The 17271-nt window shown below is 37.9% G+C and overlaps 1 protein-coding gene across 1 annotated transcript in view; it reads right to left on the bottom strand.

The window, feature by feature from the left end:
* Positions 1-17271, bottom strand: part of LOC136884810 (uncharacterized) — a 103196-nt gene that overhangs the window by 61038 nt on the left and 24887 nt on the right. The window contains exon 2 of the mRNA XM_067157101.2: positions 15423-15503. Within this exon, the coding sequence (XP_067013202.2) occupies positions 15423-15503 (81 nt within the window). The remainder of the gene's footprint in view (positions 1-15422; positions 15504-17271) is intronic.

Raw genomic sequence — 17271 nt, 5'->3', positions numbered from 1 at the left:
ATCTTGTGGTTGGAAATCGGAAGAGCAAGCTCAGAACCCTGTGGTATATGGTAGTTCGAATAAAGAACAGTTCAGTAACAGGCAGTTATGGATAAAGAATAATTACATCAACAGCTGAGAAGATGAAGGGTCAGACATTTTATTTAGTCCGGAAGACGTCAAAGGAGGCCATGGAATAACTTGGAATCATATACGGTTGATCATCTAGAAGGCATATGGTGTGATGTATTACATGTTCAGAAGAATAAACAATTGTATGATGTGTTCCTTTGTGAATTTCGGTAGATAAGGAGGAGCGATTGTGTAATGAAGTTGTAATATGGTAGCTCTGTGGATTGTGAATGTATGTTTAGTCATCAGCCCAAAGGCTGGTTGGATCCTCAACAGTTCCGCCATGAGCTGTCATAGATGGCCTAGGCATCATTGAAGAGGCGTACTAGGGAAATGAGGAGTGAGGTAGTTTCCCGTTGCCGTACATCAACGATTTACATACTTCCATGCCGTTCACATGAATCTATTTAACTTATGACTTTCAATGACTCCTTGACATACGATTACATGCCATTGATCGTGAAAAGCGAATCATTTATTACTGAAAAATAATGAAGATAGAATTTTGTTTTTCTGACAATACTCGCATGAAGAAACCAGTTAGGAAGCAAATTGTGTGCAGAGCTCTGGTACATGCATAAGAGCTGAGAGAATTTGCTAAATTGAAGGGCTAAATAGCATTAAATAAGCTTAATAATCATCAAATAGCACTGACTTATGCAGGCGAGTGTTAACCCATGAAAGTGGAATTATAAAATCTGTGTGAACTCTTTTTAATGATTCTATTTCAAGTTTCAGGTTTGGAGCCAATGATACTATCCATGGTTATGAATCAAGAAATAAATGAGGAGGAAATGTGTGCTTTAATTGGCAGGATCCCTGATGTAACCGAACTCTACTGGAATGTACAGGATGACATGAACAGATGACTGGACCACCACTACTTTCATGATGGAATGAGACTGGATCTCCTAATGATGAGTAGACATACATTTGTCCTTCCTTGCTTATCTGTAGTTGCTTATGGTAGATGTAGATGTTAATATCACACAGGTGATTTTAAAGGAAATAACTTGAATAACCTAACGTGTTAATGGTGTTAATTTAATGATGTGTTGTCCGACCGCGCATATGTTAGAATTATGCTCGCCGTCTGTAAATATTGGGGTTAGACGCAATCTTTTCCTGCGTTGCTCCTGTACTAGTGAATAATTGTGAAGGTGAATGTAATATATTTAGTGCGTTACAGGTAAGTTCTTCAGATGTCCATGTGTGTGATATAATTAATGTGGTGATCCTTAAAGTAAGGAATTCCGCGGATTGTTCTGATATGCTCATTCAGTAGGAACTATGTAATGTTCATGCGTATAATATTGAGGCTCTTCGATTGCCTTTGCTTGTTTATTTAGGAAATGATTTTCTTTCCTTATGCGGTGCATATTGTGATGGTATAAGGTGAATGTTGGATCATCTGAAGTTATAATTTGGTGTGACATAATCAGTGAATGAGATTTATTGAATTGTTCATTACGTTGGTAAGTTGATTCTTCGAGATGGTCAATATAATAGGATAGTGTTATGAACGGTATGTTCGCCGCGCATTCGAGTGCTAGATAACGAGCAATGTATTTAATGTTGGGATTGAAAGCATTTCGAAGAGATTTCTGTTGAGCATATGAACTGTCATGGTTTAAGTCCCGTTATAACATGAGTAACGGAATAGTCGAGCGGACATGTAAGTAGGATCTTCGACAATTTATACTGGAATGGTAGACCGAATTTTGAGGTTGATGTCACCTGTTAGTGTGCGTTGATGTTTGTAGCATTGCTTGAGGCAGCAATTTTGTGCAGTAGCATTATTTTCAGCATGATGGAGAGATGCAGACGCAGCTCAGATCTTCTGGCATTGGACCATTTAATATGTCAGTAGTTAGTGCTTAATTTTCAGATGCGGCTATGCGGAGCATCCAGATGGATGATGGCACGTGGTCATTTAATTATGGGACGATAACATTATAATTATTTATTTGAAATGATTCCATGTTTGCTTAAAGACCGCTAGGCAATTCAAGTTATTGTTAGCTAGCTAGGTATTTATAAGATGAAACAAATAGAAACAGGTAGAGCAGGGAAAACAAGGTACGAATAATAAGTGAAATACAATGAATGAACAAACAAGTTCAAAGGAGATGAAGGATTCGATTTACTGATTTTCTAATGTGTTTAATAACTACTTAAATGAAGTATCAAAGAAAGTAATGAGCGGTGATAATGTTTGAATTTAATCATGGATAACTTTCAAGAAAGACTTAATTTTAATAGAGCATGACAAGGTGTTCATAGGAATGTTTTCTTTTTTTTGTAATATGTTTGCTTATTCAGTTTATTAATTATATCCAATTAGTATTGTTTATTAAAGTTGATGTCCATCCAAATTTTTATTGCAGTTATAATTTCTTGCCTAGTTTATATAAGAACCTAATATATTGGAATTAGATGTAGGATCATCATTTGATTAATTATTGAGAGGATGTGACCACTTTCTCGTCGAAGGGCCATGCCCTTGAGTGGAGTTTCATGCAAACCACTGAATTCTAGTCGAGGCATATTAAAGAAGTTTATTATTTTGAACCACGCGCGTCCATGAACGGTCACAGTATGTATGTAGATACCAGGAGCATATAGACAGGGCCCTTATTTAGGGTAAACACGGGGATTTGGAATTTTAAAAACAAGGTGTTTGTTCCAAAGCGAAGTTCCTTGCTGGTGTACATCTTATAAGTTTGTTGACATTGTGAAAGACCGAGCAAGTTGGCCATGCGGTTAGGAACGCGCAGCTGTGAGCTCCCATCTGGGAGATAGTGGGTTCGAACCCCACTGTCGGCAGCCCTGAAAATGGTTTTCCGTGGTTTCCCATTTTCACACCAGGCAAATGCCCGGGCTGTACCTTAATTAAGGCCATGACCGCTTCCTTCCCATTCCCAGGCCTTTCCTGCCCCATCATCACCACAAGACCTATCTGTGTCGGTGTGACGTAAAGCAACTAGCAAAGAAAAAAACATTGTGAAAGTTCGTGTTTTGCCTTTTCTAAACCTAATATCATGGAAATATATTCAAAACGAGAGTGAAACACGGTCACAATTATTAAATAGTGATGATGAATACCATAAAATGAGTGATAATGAGTGTGTTGTGACATTGTTGAAAGTGAGTGCAAAAATAACCTAAGTGACAGAGCAGACACAGACAATGAGGGAGTAGTTCTTACCAGTGGGATTAATCAACATGATTTGATAGAAAGTGAGGGTGATAGTGATGAGCAGCCCACACAGTGGTATGAGATCACTAATCAGGATCCCAGGCAACAATCAATTTAAGTTTATAACGTAAATAAAAGTTTCAATTTGCCTTTCTCATTTTGACATTGCAACTGAGCTGATAGAAAATTTTTCCTTGTTTCTTTGAAGATCAAGTACTGAATGTTATTGTCAGTGAAAGCACTTGGTATGGGACTTGTAAAATACAGAAGAATATCCTCTTCAGAAAAGGTCAAGGCTAAGTACGTCGTTGGAATGCACCCTCCAGGGCTGATATTGCTGCATTGTTAGGTGTTACTGTATGATAAACATGGGTCTGCAGCCATAACCTGACATAACAGATTACTTTTCTAGGCAGTGTGTGGATAGAATGCCTTTTTATCCATATTTTCGCAAGAGATGAGTTATCTCTTCTGTTTTGGAACTTATATTTTGCACATTCTATTGATAATGTAATGTTAACCAAAGTTCAACAAATCAGCCCTGCAAGTTGTTTTTCTGTCCTTGTCCCAATGTTGCAGTTGATGAGAGCACAATATCATTCAAAGGTAAAGTCTCCTTCAAAGTATATAATCCAAATAAACATCCAAAATTTGGAATAAAAGTATTTGTACTTTCAGAGAGTAGCAATGGGTACATATACAATTTCAAACACTATTTTGGGATGATAAAAAATGTAAATATAAACCTTCTGACGACAAAAATACAACACAAGCTGTGAAATATTTGTTCCCTGACCTTGTCAAGAATTCATATGACCCCCGAACAGGATATCACATTTCCACTGACAGATAAAACAGCTACCCACAAACCCACAATTAGCAGAAGAGTTATCAAGCATGCAAATAGCAACCACAGGAATTATAATGCCTTCAAGAATGAGCATGACAGAAGAATTGAAGAAGGTACGTACATACATACATACTTACATACATACAAACATAATCATTAAAGACTGTTATGCCTTTCAGCGTAGAGTCTGCAAGACTCTGTGTATTTACTAACTGTCGCCATAATCCTCTATTTCAAACTAGTGCTGTGGCCTCATTTGTTCTATATCTCTCATCTTTAAATCTTCAGAAACTGAGTCTAACCATCGTCGTCTTGGTCTCCCCCTACTTCTCTTACCCTCCATAACAGAGTCCATTATTCTCCTAGGTAACCTATCCTCCTCCATTCGCCTCACATGACCCCACCACCGAAGCCAGTTTATACGTACAGCTTCATCCATCGAGTTCATTCCTAACTTAGCCTTTATCTCCTCATTCTGAGTACCCTCCTGTCATTGTTCCCACCTGTTTGTACCAGCACTCATTCTCGCTAATTTCATGTCTGTTACTTCTAACTTATGAATAAGATATCCCAAGTCCAGTAAGGTAAAGTTGGTCTGAAAACAGATTGATGTAAAGATAGTTTCGTCTGGGAGCTGACTTCCTTCTTAGAGAATACTGTTGATCGTAACTGCGAGCTCACTGCATTAGCTTTACGACACCTGCATTCAATCTTACTCACTATATTACCATCCTGGGAGAACACACAACCTAAATACTTGAAATTATCAACCTGTTCTAGCTTTGTATCACCAATCTCACATTCAATTCTGTTGAATTTCTTACCTACTGACATCAATTTTGTCAGGCATAGATATCAAGGATAATTTAATAAAAAACCACCTATTTAATACTTTCCACGTTTAATGTGGTTATTATCTACATGATTTTATGTAGACTTATTTGGTCAGGTACATGTTTCACCCATTATTTTGGGCATCTTCAGCCTGTAAACAACCTTTAGGTCAAGGTTTGGGACCTTTTTAACCAATATAAACATACCAATATATACACTATATACAACATATACATTATATACAATATATACAAACATAAGTCAATACAGTAAAGTTTTTTGGTCCTAATCTATCTAATATGGAAAATGTCCAAAACTAAAATGGATCTTCTTTTCGGTGAAGAGGATTGCATATCGGGGTTTATGTGACCCCTATATCATATTAAGTTCTTGACGTATCGTGTCTGGTGACAGGATGTGTCGTCAACAATAAGTGGAGATTTGAACTGATTGTAGGTTGGTCAAGATTGAAAATATAAATTTAAATTAATTGTGTTTTAACTTGGCAGTTCTATTCTGGTTAACTTAAAATGTTCACAACTAAAAATAAAATGAAACGGATCTTCTTTTTTTTGAGAAGGGGTGATATTAAAACTGGAGCTTGTTTGACCCACGATTTTCATTTTCATGTTCTTGACGTAACTAATATTTAAATGTGTTGTCGTGCACAAGTGGAGATTCAAAAGCCGATTGTTGTAGGTAGACTGGTCAAAAACGTTGTGAATGAGACTGTTAGCGTCTTGACTTTGGGTCTCATGTAACGTCAAGGAATTGACAAGAGTACAATATTTAGCTGTTTCATAGTTTTAGGCTGCTGCTTAATTGGGAAGAAACATCCTAGACACTTGATACAGTCTTGTGTGAAAATTGTTCACCGAAAAGAAGATCCATTTTAGTTTTGGACATTTTCCATATTAGATAGATTAGGACCAAAAAACTTTACTGTATTGACTTATGTTTGTATATATTGTATATAATGTATATGTTGTATATAGTGTATATATTGGTATGTTTATATTGGTTAAAAAGGTCCCAAACCTTGACCTAAAGGTTGTTTACAGGCTGAAGATGCCCAAAATAATGGGTGAAACATGTACCTGACCAAATAAGTCTACATAAAATCATGTAGATAATAACCACATTAAACGTGGAAAGTATTGAATAGGTGGTTTTTTATTAAATTATCCTTGATATCTATGCCTAACGTCTTCTTCAATACGGAACAATAATGAGAGTTGTTACTTGTAATCAATTTTGTCTTCGAAAGGCTAATTCTCATACCATACTCATTGCAATCTATTTTCAAGTTCCAAGATTTTCGACTGCAGGCTTTCAGCACAATCTGCCATTAAGACCAAGTCTTCAGCATAGGCCAGAGTGCTTACCACATTTCCACCTAACTGAATCCCTTCCTGCCATTTTACACATTTCAGCAGATGATCCATGTGAACTACGAACAGAGAAGGTGAAAGATTACAGCCTTGTCTAACCCCTGTAAGTAACCAGAACCAAGAACTCATTCTACCGTCAATTCTCACTGAAGCCCAATTGTCCATATAAATGCCTTTGATTGATTTTAATAGTCTACCTTCAATTCCATAATCCCCCAGTATGGTGAACATCTTTTCACTTGGTACCCTATCATATGCTTTCTCTAGATCTACAAAACATAAACACAACTGCCTATTCTGCTCGTAACATTTTTTAATTACCTGGCGCATACCGAAAATCTGATCCTGACAGCCTCTCTGTGGTCTGAAACCACACTGGTTTTTATCCAACTTCCTCTCGACCACTGATCACACCCTCCCTTCCAAGATGCCAGTGAATATTTTGCCTGGTATACTAATCAATGAGATACCTCGATAGTTGTTACAATCCTTCCTGTTCCCTTGCTTATAGATAGGTGTTATTACTGCTTTTGTCCAATCTGAAAGTATCTTACCAACACTCCATGCTAATCTTACAACTGTATGAAGCCATTTCATCCCTGCTTTCCGACTATACTTCACCATTTCAGGTCGAATTTCATCTGTTCCTGCTGCTTTATGACAATGGAGTTTATTTACCATCCTTTCCACTTCCTCAAGCAAAATTTCACCAACATCATTTCCCCCCTCCCCATGACTTGGCTGTTCGTAACACCACCAGAAAGATTTCCTTTTACGTTGAGAAGATGTTCAAAATATTCCCTTCACCTCTCCAGTGATTCCCTGGGTTCTATTATGAGTTCACCTGAATTACTCAAAACACTGTTCATTTCGTTTTTCCCTCCCTTCCTAAGATTCTTTATTACTGTCCAGAAAGGTTTCCCTGCTGCTTGACCTAGCCTTTCCAGGTTATTATCAAAATCTTCCCAAGACTTCTTTTTGGATTCAACAACTATTTGTTTCACTCTGTTTCCTTCATCTACATACAAATTCCTGTCTGCCTCGGCCCTTGTTTGGAGCCATTTCTGATAAGCTTTCTTTTTACGTTTACAAGCTGCTCTCACTTCATCATTCCACCAAGATGTTTGTCTTTTCCCATCTTTACACACAGTTGTTCCTAGGCATTCCCTTTCTATTTCTACTACAGCATCCCTGTGTGCCACCCATTCTCTTTCTATATCCTGAACCTGCTTACTGTCTACTGTTCGAAACTTCCACTAATCATAACCATGTACTTCTGTCTAATTTCCTTGTCCTGGAGATTTTCTACCTTAATTCATTTGCACACAGTTTTCACTTTCTTTACCCTAGGCCTAGAAATACTCAGTTCACTACAGATAGTCTCTTATGGATCTGGTACCCCTAGCCTCCCATGTGTAGCACTGAATAGCCTTATGGTTGAAGAATGTATTTGTAACTGCTCAACCCATACTAGCACAGAAGTCCAGCAAACGCTTCCCATTCCCATTAGCTTCCATATCTTCCCCACATTTACCAATCACCCTTTCGTATCCTTCAGTTCTATTTCCTACACTTGCGTTGAAATCACCCATTAGCATTATTCTATCCTTGCTGTTGACCCTGACCACAATGTCACTCAATGCTTCATAAAACTTGACAACTTCATCCTCATCTGCACCCTCACATGGTGAATACACTGAGACAATTCTCGTCCTAATTCCTCCAACTGACAAATCTGGCCACATCATTCGCTCATTTACGTGCCTAACAGAAAGTATGTTGCGTGCAATGGTACTCCTGATAAACAGCCCTACCCCATACTCTGCCCTTCCCTTTCTAACACCCGTCAAGTACCCTTTATAATCTCCTATCTCTTCCTCGTTACTTCATCTTACCTGGATATCACTTACTCCTAGTACATCCAGATGCATCCTGTTTGCTGACTCCAGTTCTACTTTCTTTCCTCTATAAGCCCTATTAATATTGATACCTCCCCATCGAATTACATTTCGTTCGCCAAGTTGTTTCCTAGGAGTACCTCGCTTGTCAAATGGGAGTGGGACTCCATTACTCCCATTGGTGCGACGCTTGCTTAAAATGTTCTGAGCTCGGTAAATTCATGAAGCAGGATGCTACCCTACTTGCACATAGTCCAAGTGTGAGGATCTCTCCTCTAATGGGTTATGGAGCACCGGTGGATTGTATAGTCCTAGCCGTCTCAGCACAAGGAGGGTCATGACTCAGAATATGTCCAAGATGCCCACTCCTATTCCATAGCAACTGGTATACCGACTCTCAGGACCACTTACTAGGCCACTCAGCCGTTGCCCATGGTTCACGAACTAGGACATGACTACAGTAACCTACACCAGCTACACCAGTAGTCATAGTGAATTATGAAGTAGGGTAGAAATTGAATTACAGCTCAGCTGTTTAGTGATCTTAATCTAGACTTCTTTGTGTTGTGCCTTGTGCCATTTTTGCACTTAAACCACAGTTAAGGATTACTTTTTTCAAGACTATATGGATACCTGCAAGCTGACCTCATGAAATCAGGTATGAATGACCTAATGAACATTAGAGTACTTACATATTTGCATTTTTATATATGTTAAGAATAAACAATATTCTTACAAAACATTATTGTGCTAACAAGCAAGAATGTATCAGCTTTGCAAGGGTTAAATAGTTGCCATTCATAAAGGTCCAACTCTGGCATACATCCAAGAACATTCTTTTTTTTAAATTTGGTTTACAATGTATCGACACAGAGAGGTCTTATGGTAATGATGGGATAGGGGAGGGCTAGGAGTGGGAAGGAAGCAGCCTTGGCCTTAATTATGGTACAGCTCCAGCATTTGCCAGGTGTAAAAATGGAAAACCATGAAAAATGTTCCTCAGGGCAGCTGACAGTCGGGAAAGAACCCACTGATCGGTTGGAGCATAATAAAAAAACGGAAGTACTCCACACAAAAAACTGTTGATCTGAGCTCATCAAGACAATTAAAATGAGGAGGCCGGAATATATGGGTCAAATTATGAGGAATCCTAAAACAGAACCGTCTGCTACAAGTAATATTTTAAGGAAAAAGGTGAAGGCAAAAGGGGACCTGGCAGAAGATGAGTGTCTTTGATCGACATCTTGAAGAAATTGGTTGGAGCTCTTCGACACATGACAGGAGGAAGATACCCATGTTCGGTGCCTAAATCTGGTTAGGAAAATGTAACAATAGCAGTGATGAAACCAGCTGCCAGATGAAACGGAGTGGACAGGCTGGTATACATTTCCCAGCATTAACCCGCGGTTATTCACATGGTGAGCGCGGCACTCACCTCCGTAGTATGTTGCCTTTTGTTGGAATTTTACAAGACCTATACGTCTGAATCTCCACATACCTTCCAAATAGATTGTTAGGAAGGAGATGTGTCAATCATTTCCATTATCTTTGAAAACCAAGACCTTCAATCCATAATTAGACACGACAGTGCACGTTTGGTGAGCAGTACACTCATTAGCCAGTAAGAGTGCTACTCATATTGCACGCATTCTTACATTCTTGTATAAGTCAAGCTTTGTCTTATGCTTGTGTTTAATGTGATATGTTCATATTGTGACTGTATTTAGTGAATTTATACACGTTATAGTGGCGTCCATTAATTAGATACCTTCGTGTTTGTGTGAAACGATAGAGGACGTAGACTTGAACAAGGAAACTGATGGCAATCAAACGAATTAGGTTTACAAAAGTGAAAGTAACTCTGAAATAGAGTGTCTACAAGTTCTGAGAAAGAAGAGGCACATTTGTTGATTGAAGGCTCTTTTCCATTCATTTTAGGAAAGGATGGAATTACAATCAGTGGCCTCTATGATCCCACAACAAATGTTCGAACCCGCAAACAAAATTTGCAAAGTGTTCTGGCAAAGATGCTGAAAGCTACAGAAGTGATGAATGACTGTGTAAAAGTTATGTTTCCTATGACGCAGGATTGTACGTTTGCATTATTCACTCATAGTTCGTACTAAGCATATTCCTTTCTCAAATTTGTTTAAACTGAAGTATCCGTGTTACTAAATAAATAAGTATTCGTTTAAATTTAAGCATTCATGTTCCTAAATAAATTGTTTGTCTACCTTTTAGTCCCGTTTCTTGATATAGGTCGCGAATGAGGCGAGATGGATTTATATTGCTTGTTTTATGGTTGGATGCCCTTCCTGATACCAACCTCTGTTGAGGAGGTAATGAAGATGAATGAAATTGGGTGAACAGGTGGAAGAATTAGGCTATGACCTATAAACAGAAACTGTCCTTGCATTTCCCTGGAAGCGTAAACAGGAAACCAGAGAAGACCATTCTCAGAACAGCCAACAGAGGGGTTTGAACTCAAGTGTCTCCCGAATGTAGAGCTTGGCTCAATAACACTCCACTCAGCCATATTTTTAAGTAAACAAGTATCTGAAATTGAAGTATGAAAAATACCTCAATCTTTATACTACGGGCATATTATGGCCTTTAAACATATAGGTGAGCGCTGCGCTAACTAGACAGTAATGGTGCACGTAAAGACTTAGCGAGTAATGCTGGGTTAAATTAGATGATGATTATGTTCGTCGTTTAAAGGACTAACATCAATATCATCGGCTCCTAATGTTAGGAATGAATGAAATGGAAATTAAAAGTTCAAAATGTATCCACTGATTAGAATCTAAAATGAATGATGATGAAAAAATGATCGTGAAACAAGAACAATCAGTGGATCCAATTCACAATGGGATTATACTTATTTACAGGGGTCAAAATCCATATCACTGGCCCCTCATAATGGTACTAATCATTGGTAAAGCAGAGCCATGGTGTTCCTCCAATAATGGTGCTAATCACAGATAAAGTAGACTCATGGTGTTTCTTGCATGGTGGTATTAATCACACATAACGGAGACCCATGGTATGTCATACACAATGGCACCACTCATAGGCAACAAAAACCCATGGTGTTTCGCACATAAGGGTGCTACTCACAAGCAACGCAGACACATGATCCTTACATAGTGGGATTAATCACTGGTCCCAACAAACCTGTGGTGTTCCTCACATAGTAGTACTGATCACTGGCAACGTAGACCCATGGTGTATCACACATTATGATAAAACCCACAGCTACACAAACCCATGGTGTTCCTACCATAATGGTATTAGCATATTTTCTTGCATAATTAACACACTTTTTTGGCAAAAAATACAGGAAAAAACTTCAGATGTGTAAATTATTCCAGGAATTAAGATATTTAAAAAAAAATATTTACAAATCATTTACATTTAAAAGATACATCAAATATAATATGCACACAACTGGTTCAACTCATTAGCAGTTTATCGTCATTTGGCATAAATTCCGGCATTAGATTCTTTCTGAGTAGTCGAATAGTGTACATCAGGTAAGTCGGACACGTGGGTTTTATGTATCAACACTGGAAAATATTCTTCGCGTTGCGAGCTGACAATACGACCTGAAGTGAAATAAATGTGTACTAATAAAAGTACGATTCATGTAAGAACATAATAATGACATGCCAGCACGAAAAGAAAACTGTCCAACCTGAGAAGGGCTGGGAATCGAAGGAGGGACCCCTGCTATACTTCCGCAAACTGTTTGTATCCAATCTTGTACGAGTGACGTGTCCAACCACCCTTGTTCTTGGATACGAATGTGGATCACTTGTGGAAATTTTATTTTAGGCATTGGTTTTCGTTATTGAACAAAATAAGTTGAAATCTTTCTGCCATCACCTGTTATAGCAAGCATTGCCAAAGATAGCATTGCAGTACATCATTCTTTTTCGTTTCTGGTGGTGCGTATGATAACACTCGATGTCCCTTTCTTATTGATTGTTCAACTTTGTGGCATACAGAAAATGATTGGCAACTGACCTGAGGTTCCTATTTGTGAGAGCAAATATTAATCCACTTTACGCTTCTCAATCACAAAGTGATGAAAATCAATTACTTTTTGGTTGAAATCATTCCGCATTTTGTAGCATGGTTTTTCTCACATACTGGTACTAATCAAGGGCGGCAGCCAAACCTGTGGTGTTTCTCACATAGTGGTGCTAATCACAGACAATTTAGACACATAGAGTTTGACATAAAGTGGTACTACTCATAGGTAAACCACGGAAGCAACTGGCTGAATTTACACAATGACATTTAACACAAACAACACTCAGACCCATTCGTTTAATATGTGGATCAATAAGTTGCGCGCATGCGCATTACTGACTTCTGCTCTGCACGCTGCGAGCGCTTCTACTTCCGCCTTCTTGGGGAGAGGAGTTGTGTTGAAGCCAGGTAGATTGTACCTAGTTGCAAAGGACGCGATTGAGTGTTTGTGAGATGGAGTCTGACACTCCAGGCTAGTAGCCATGTAAATTAAGGTTTTGGCCTTAATTCCTATTTTACTATTTACTCTTAATTTGTGATACTTGTGACCTCTGAACAGACGAGAGTGTGTGCTTCATTTCAAAAATGACATAAGAACGTAAGCTATTGGATACTCAAGGATGTAAGTAGTGATATATTTTTGTTTTCAAACTGTGCTATTGCCAGAATATTTGGAGAAGAAGAATTTAAGTAACACGCTATCATTGACATTAATATTGTTGGAAATTTTGGCAACACTCTCAGAATTGTATCAAGCGAATGTCGCAACTGTAATTTGAAATTACGCCTATCTTTTCACGGACCTGTCAGCGACGGTTTATTCATTAAATTAAACTGGGATCACTTCTGCATCCGACATTTTAATAACATAATTTGAATCCTCAAGATTTTTAAAATGTAATAGGATTTTTATAAAATTCAACATTCCAATTGTAATTGAAACTGATAATGGGGTAATTCTGGAACTCAATACATGCGCCTATGAGAAGTAAATTATTCCATTCGTTTTATTTAATTGAGATTATCATCGTGTTAACCTTCCTGTTTCTTAATATTGTTGGGATTGTTATTATTATTATTATTATTATTAATTTTGGTTTGTGGATTTCTTTCTATTTTTCCTGGATCATGTTTTGTGGTCTCTATTGCACTGCTATTAAATGTATTGAATGATGCTGTGTGCTAGTTTAATTTTTGTGATGTAATAATTCTTTTACTTCTTTCAGGGATATGCACATTACCGTACCTCCAGGGCCTCCTAAAATTTAAATTTAATAACAGGCATTGTTTTCCTCTTTTAATATTTTGTTAAATGAAATGATAAATTCAATCAACTATACATTATTATTTTAATATCGCGGTTGTAGCGAATTGAAACTTGTTTCTCCCATTCCTTAAATATACTTCTGTTTACGCTCCTCAGTCTAATTCATGCCTGTGTGCTCTTTTCTTTATTTCTCTTTATTTTTTCCATCACCTTTTTATCTTGTCCCATGGACACTTTCATTTTGGGAGGCCTTGCCTACTATGAGAGGATTTTGTTAGCTTGGCTTGGGTGGTTGTATGCGCCAGTTCGTGCTGTTCCGTAAATTGTGGAACTCATATTATTTTCCCCTTGTGAAATTCTACTTAACCGAGCTCAATAGCTGCAGTTGCTTATTTGCGGCCGGTATCCAGTAATCGGGAGATAGTGGGTTCGAACCCCACTGTCGGCCGCCCTGAAGATGGTTTTCCGTGGTGTCCCATTTTCACACCAGGCAAACGCTGGGGCTGTACCTTAATTAAGGCCACAGCTGCTTCTTTCCCATTCCTAGGCCTTTCCCATCCCATCGTCGCTATAAGACATATCTGTGTCGGTGCGACGTAAAGCAAATAGCGAAAAAAAAATCTACTTAGTTGGGAAAATTTGATTCATTTCTTTATAGTCATTTAAGTTTTATTTATTTATCTGTGTAATATATTTTCTTCCCGTTGGTATCACATTTTGTTTTTGGGCATGCGTTCATGTTCTTGTAATTGCCTAATTATTATCGTGTGAATGTATTATAACAAATATAAATTTTAATTTGATTTGTAGTTAGCTACAAGTCTGTAATTTACCAAGCAGGAATTAATTTAAGTTAGATGATCATCCATTTAATGGAATTTACCAATGAATTTTCCTTATTTTCCAACATATTGCAAGGAATTTTAAATCTTATTTATGTATCATTCATGAATTTTTCTCTTTTCTAATTTTGTTAAGTAAAGTATGATTTATTAATTTTTAATATCGTCTCTTATTTGATAGTTAGCGATGTTGACCTGGCAACCCCTCAAGTAATTATTAAGATCCTGTCCTTGTTATTCCTCATTATTCTGGGCCCTCCACGCTTTATTTTTGTATGCTACTGACTCCAAGGTAAGCAATTTGTGCTTGTTGTCAATTTTATCATTTCTCTGTGTTCTTTGTTGCATGTGTACCTTGGGCGTTGCAGTACTAATCACAAGTAGTGATTTCATCACACCTCGGTCACCCCTTTTAGTTACCTCTTGTGACTGGGAGGTAATGTGGTTGTAGTCTTCATCAGTGACCACAAACCAAAGAGGGTAGATGACAGAGAAAAAAGAGAAAAGAAGGGATCCGACAGTAACAAAGATGAAGTACCCAAAAAAGAAAAAAAAGGGCCACCAAGGGCGTGAACATAAAATACTAACTAGACATCAAATCATCTAATACCATCAGGGTTGGACAGAATAGGTGCCTGACCAAACTAATTGGAAACAATGCGAAGACTCTGCTAAGGGCTACGTAGATGCCAACCCTCGCTCTCAGGTTGAGAGCTCCTGGGACATATTTTAGTCACCTCTCATGACAGGCAGGGGATATCCTGGGTGTATTCTCCATCTGTGTCCCCCACCCACAGGGGCTATCATAAAAATTTTAACTACATGAAGATATATAAAACTTGTTTCAAAAGATTGGCAATCTCAATATTAATACCACATTACTGCTTTAAAATGAGGAGTTGTTTATTGAAATCTATTCAACAGATTTCTTACAACTTCCATAATCAGGAAGAAAGATCATCAAAATATTGGATTACTTCAAATGTGTTCACCTGTGTTTGTCCTGGCTCTGGCAACTCTGATTTGGTTTCTTCTTTCAAATGCATCTCGTCTGATGTAAGTTTATAATTGTCCTGTGGAAGAGTTAATATATTAGGCACATTCTCCAGACACATCTGGAAATTTACATATGACAGGGCTTAACAATTAATAATTTTCCAGTAAATGAGTCTGTTTCAGTTTCAAATATTCATTATCAATTTTGAGAAAATTTCCATTTTGTGCATTCTTAAAAACTTGACAACTAAGAGACCTTCAGGAGTTAAGAAGTGTCCTGTTTGAATGCTCAGGGAGATTTTTGAAGTGTGGAGGAATTATATATTACAAAACCTTTGAAAATAACACTGAACAATTGGCAAAATATACAGACTACTGAAAAATATTCTGCTCAACATAAACAAACCAATTCTAAAATATTCAGAACTTGAAATTTATCACTGTTATCTTTCACGTGCTGTACCAGCAAATACAGCACAGGCCTTATCTCCTGTTGTCTATAAAGTGCTCAGCTAAAAAGCCGGGAGGATCCTCAACAGCTCTACCATTAGCTGCCATTGAGAGCTAAGTGTCACTGAGGATGTAAACTAAGGAAATGAAGAGTGAGGTATGAGGTAGTTTTCCATTGCTTTCCTCTCCTAGCCAAACAATGCTGTTACATAAAAGTCTCTCATGTTCACTAAAATCTATACATAGACCAACCATATGAATATCAATTCCACACCCTTTCCTACTGGATCCGACTCTATTAGAAACAGTGTTGCTAACACTGCTCATATCTCAGTGACTCTCATATTGTCAGTGTCAAGGAGGAGAAAGACACAAAATACAAGTGAGTACAAGTGAGAAACTTGTTCTGGGGCAATCCGAACGATATCAGGCATTGACCACACCGTACCTCACCATATATGACAATTAGAAAGGAAGTCACCAAGGATATAAGCCCTAAACGATATGAACCATATATGTTATCTGCACCACAATGAGCTAGAATAACATGGAGGGGCTTTATGACTGACATCAGCGCTCGTTGTGTAGGTGGCCATGCTTTGAGTTGGAGTATAAACACACGGGAGATTGTGCACGGTGACTGGACTTCATATGTTTTAAGAAGTCAACAGCTAGATTGTCAGATTCAAGAATGAGAGCCCTATATTCAGCATATGACTGCACTAATCAGTATAACTGTACCAAGGATACATTTTGTTTTTAAGGAAGTATTACAGAATTATACCTGAGATTTGTTTTTGTCATTTCTGTTTGTAATTAAAACCAATACAATGTTTGCACTGAGAAAGTACTGGGAGTCACAGTAATTATTTATTTGATTTCATTTCTGATTTCCTTTAAACAGCAAGAATTAACTCAACAATGCATTTTTAAGATGAAGAGAGAAAATGGAATCCCTCATGGACTATCCCTTCTAACGCACATGTGAAATTGTGAAAGAAGACAGCATCATGTTAGCTCACGATCTAAGGTAGTAAACAATGGAGTGAGATAAAGATTGAATGTGCCAGAGGTCGTATGGCACATCGGTGTCATCACGGTCTTCGAAAGGCTTGAGGGGAATCTGCATTGCCTTATACGACAGTGGAATGGTGGTAAAAGCCTTCGAAGTGTAATGCCAAAACATGGCAGATATGCATCAACCAGGCCACATTAGTGTCAGTGAAGAAGCCATACAATTTGAGCCGGTCTGAGACTCTGAATTAGGGTATACGACTGAGTTTCAAATTTGATGGCACAGCTGGACATGAGAAAAGTTGTATCAAGAGAGGTTCGGTGTGATCTGACAGAAAAGCAGAAATGGTTACGATGAAACTCTGCTCATAAATACTTGGA

This window comes from Anabrus simplex, chromosome 13 (assembly GCF_040414725.1).
Source record: "Anabrus simplex isolate iqAnaSimp1 chromosome 13, ASM4041472v1, whole genome shotgun sequence".
NCBI lineage: Eukaryota > Metazoa > Arthropoda > Insecta > Orthoptera > Tettigoniidae > Anabrus > Anabrus simplex.
This window is presented reverse-complemented; position numbering and strand designations above follow the sequence as displayed.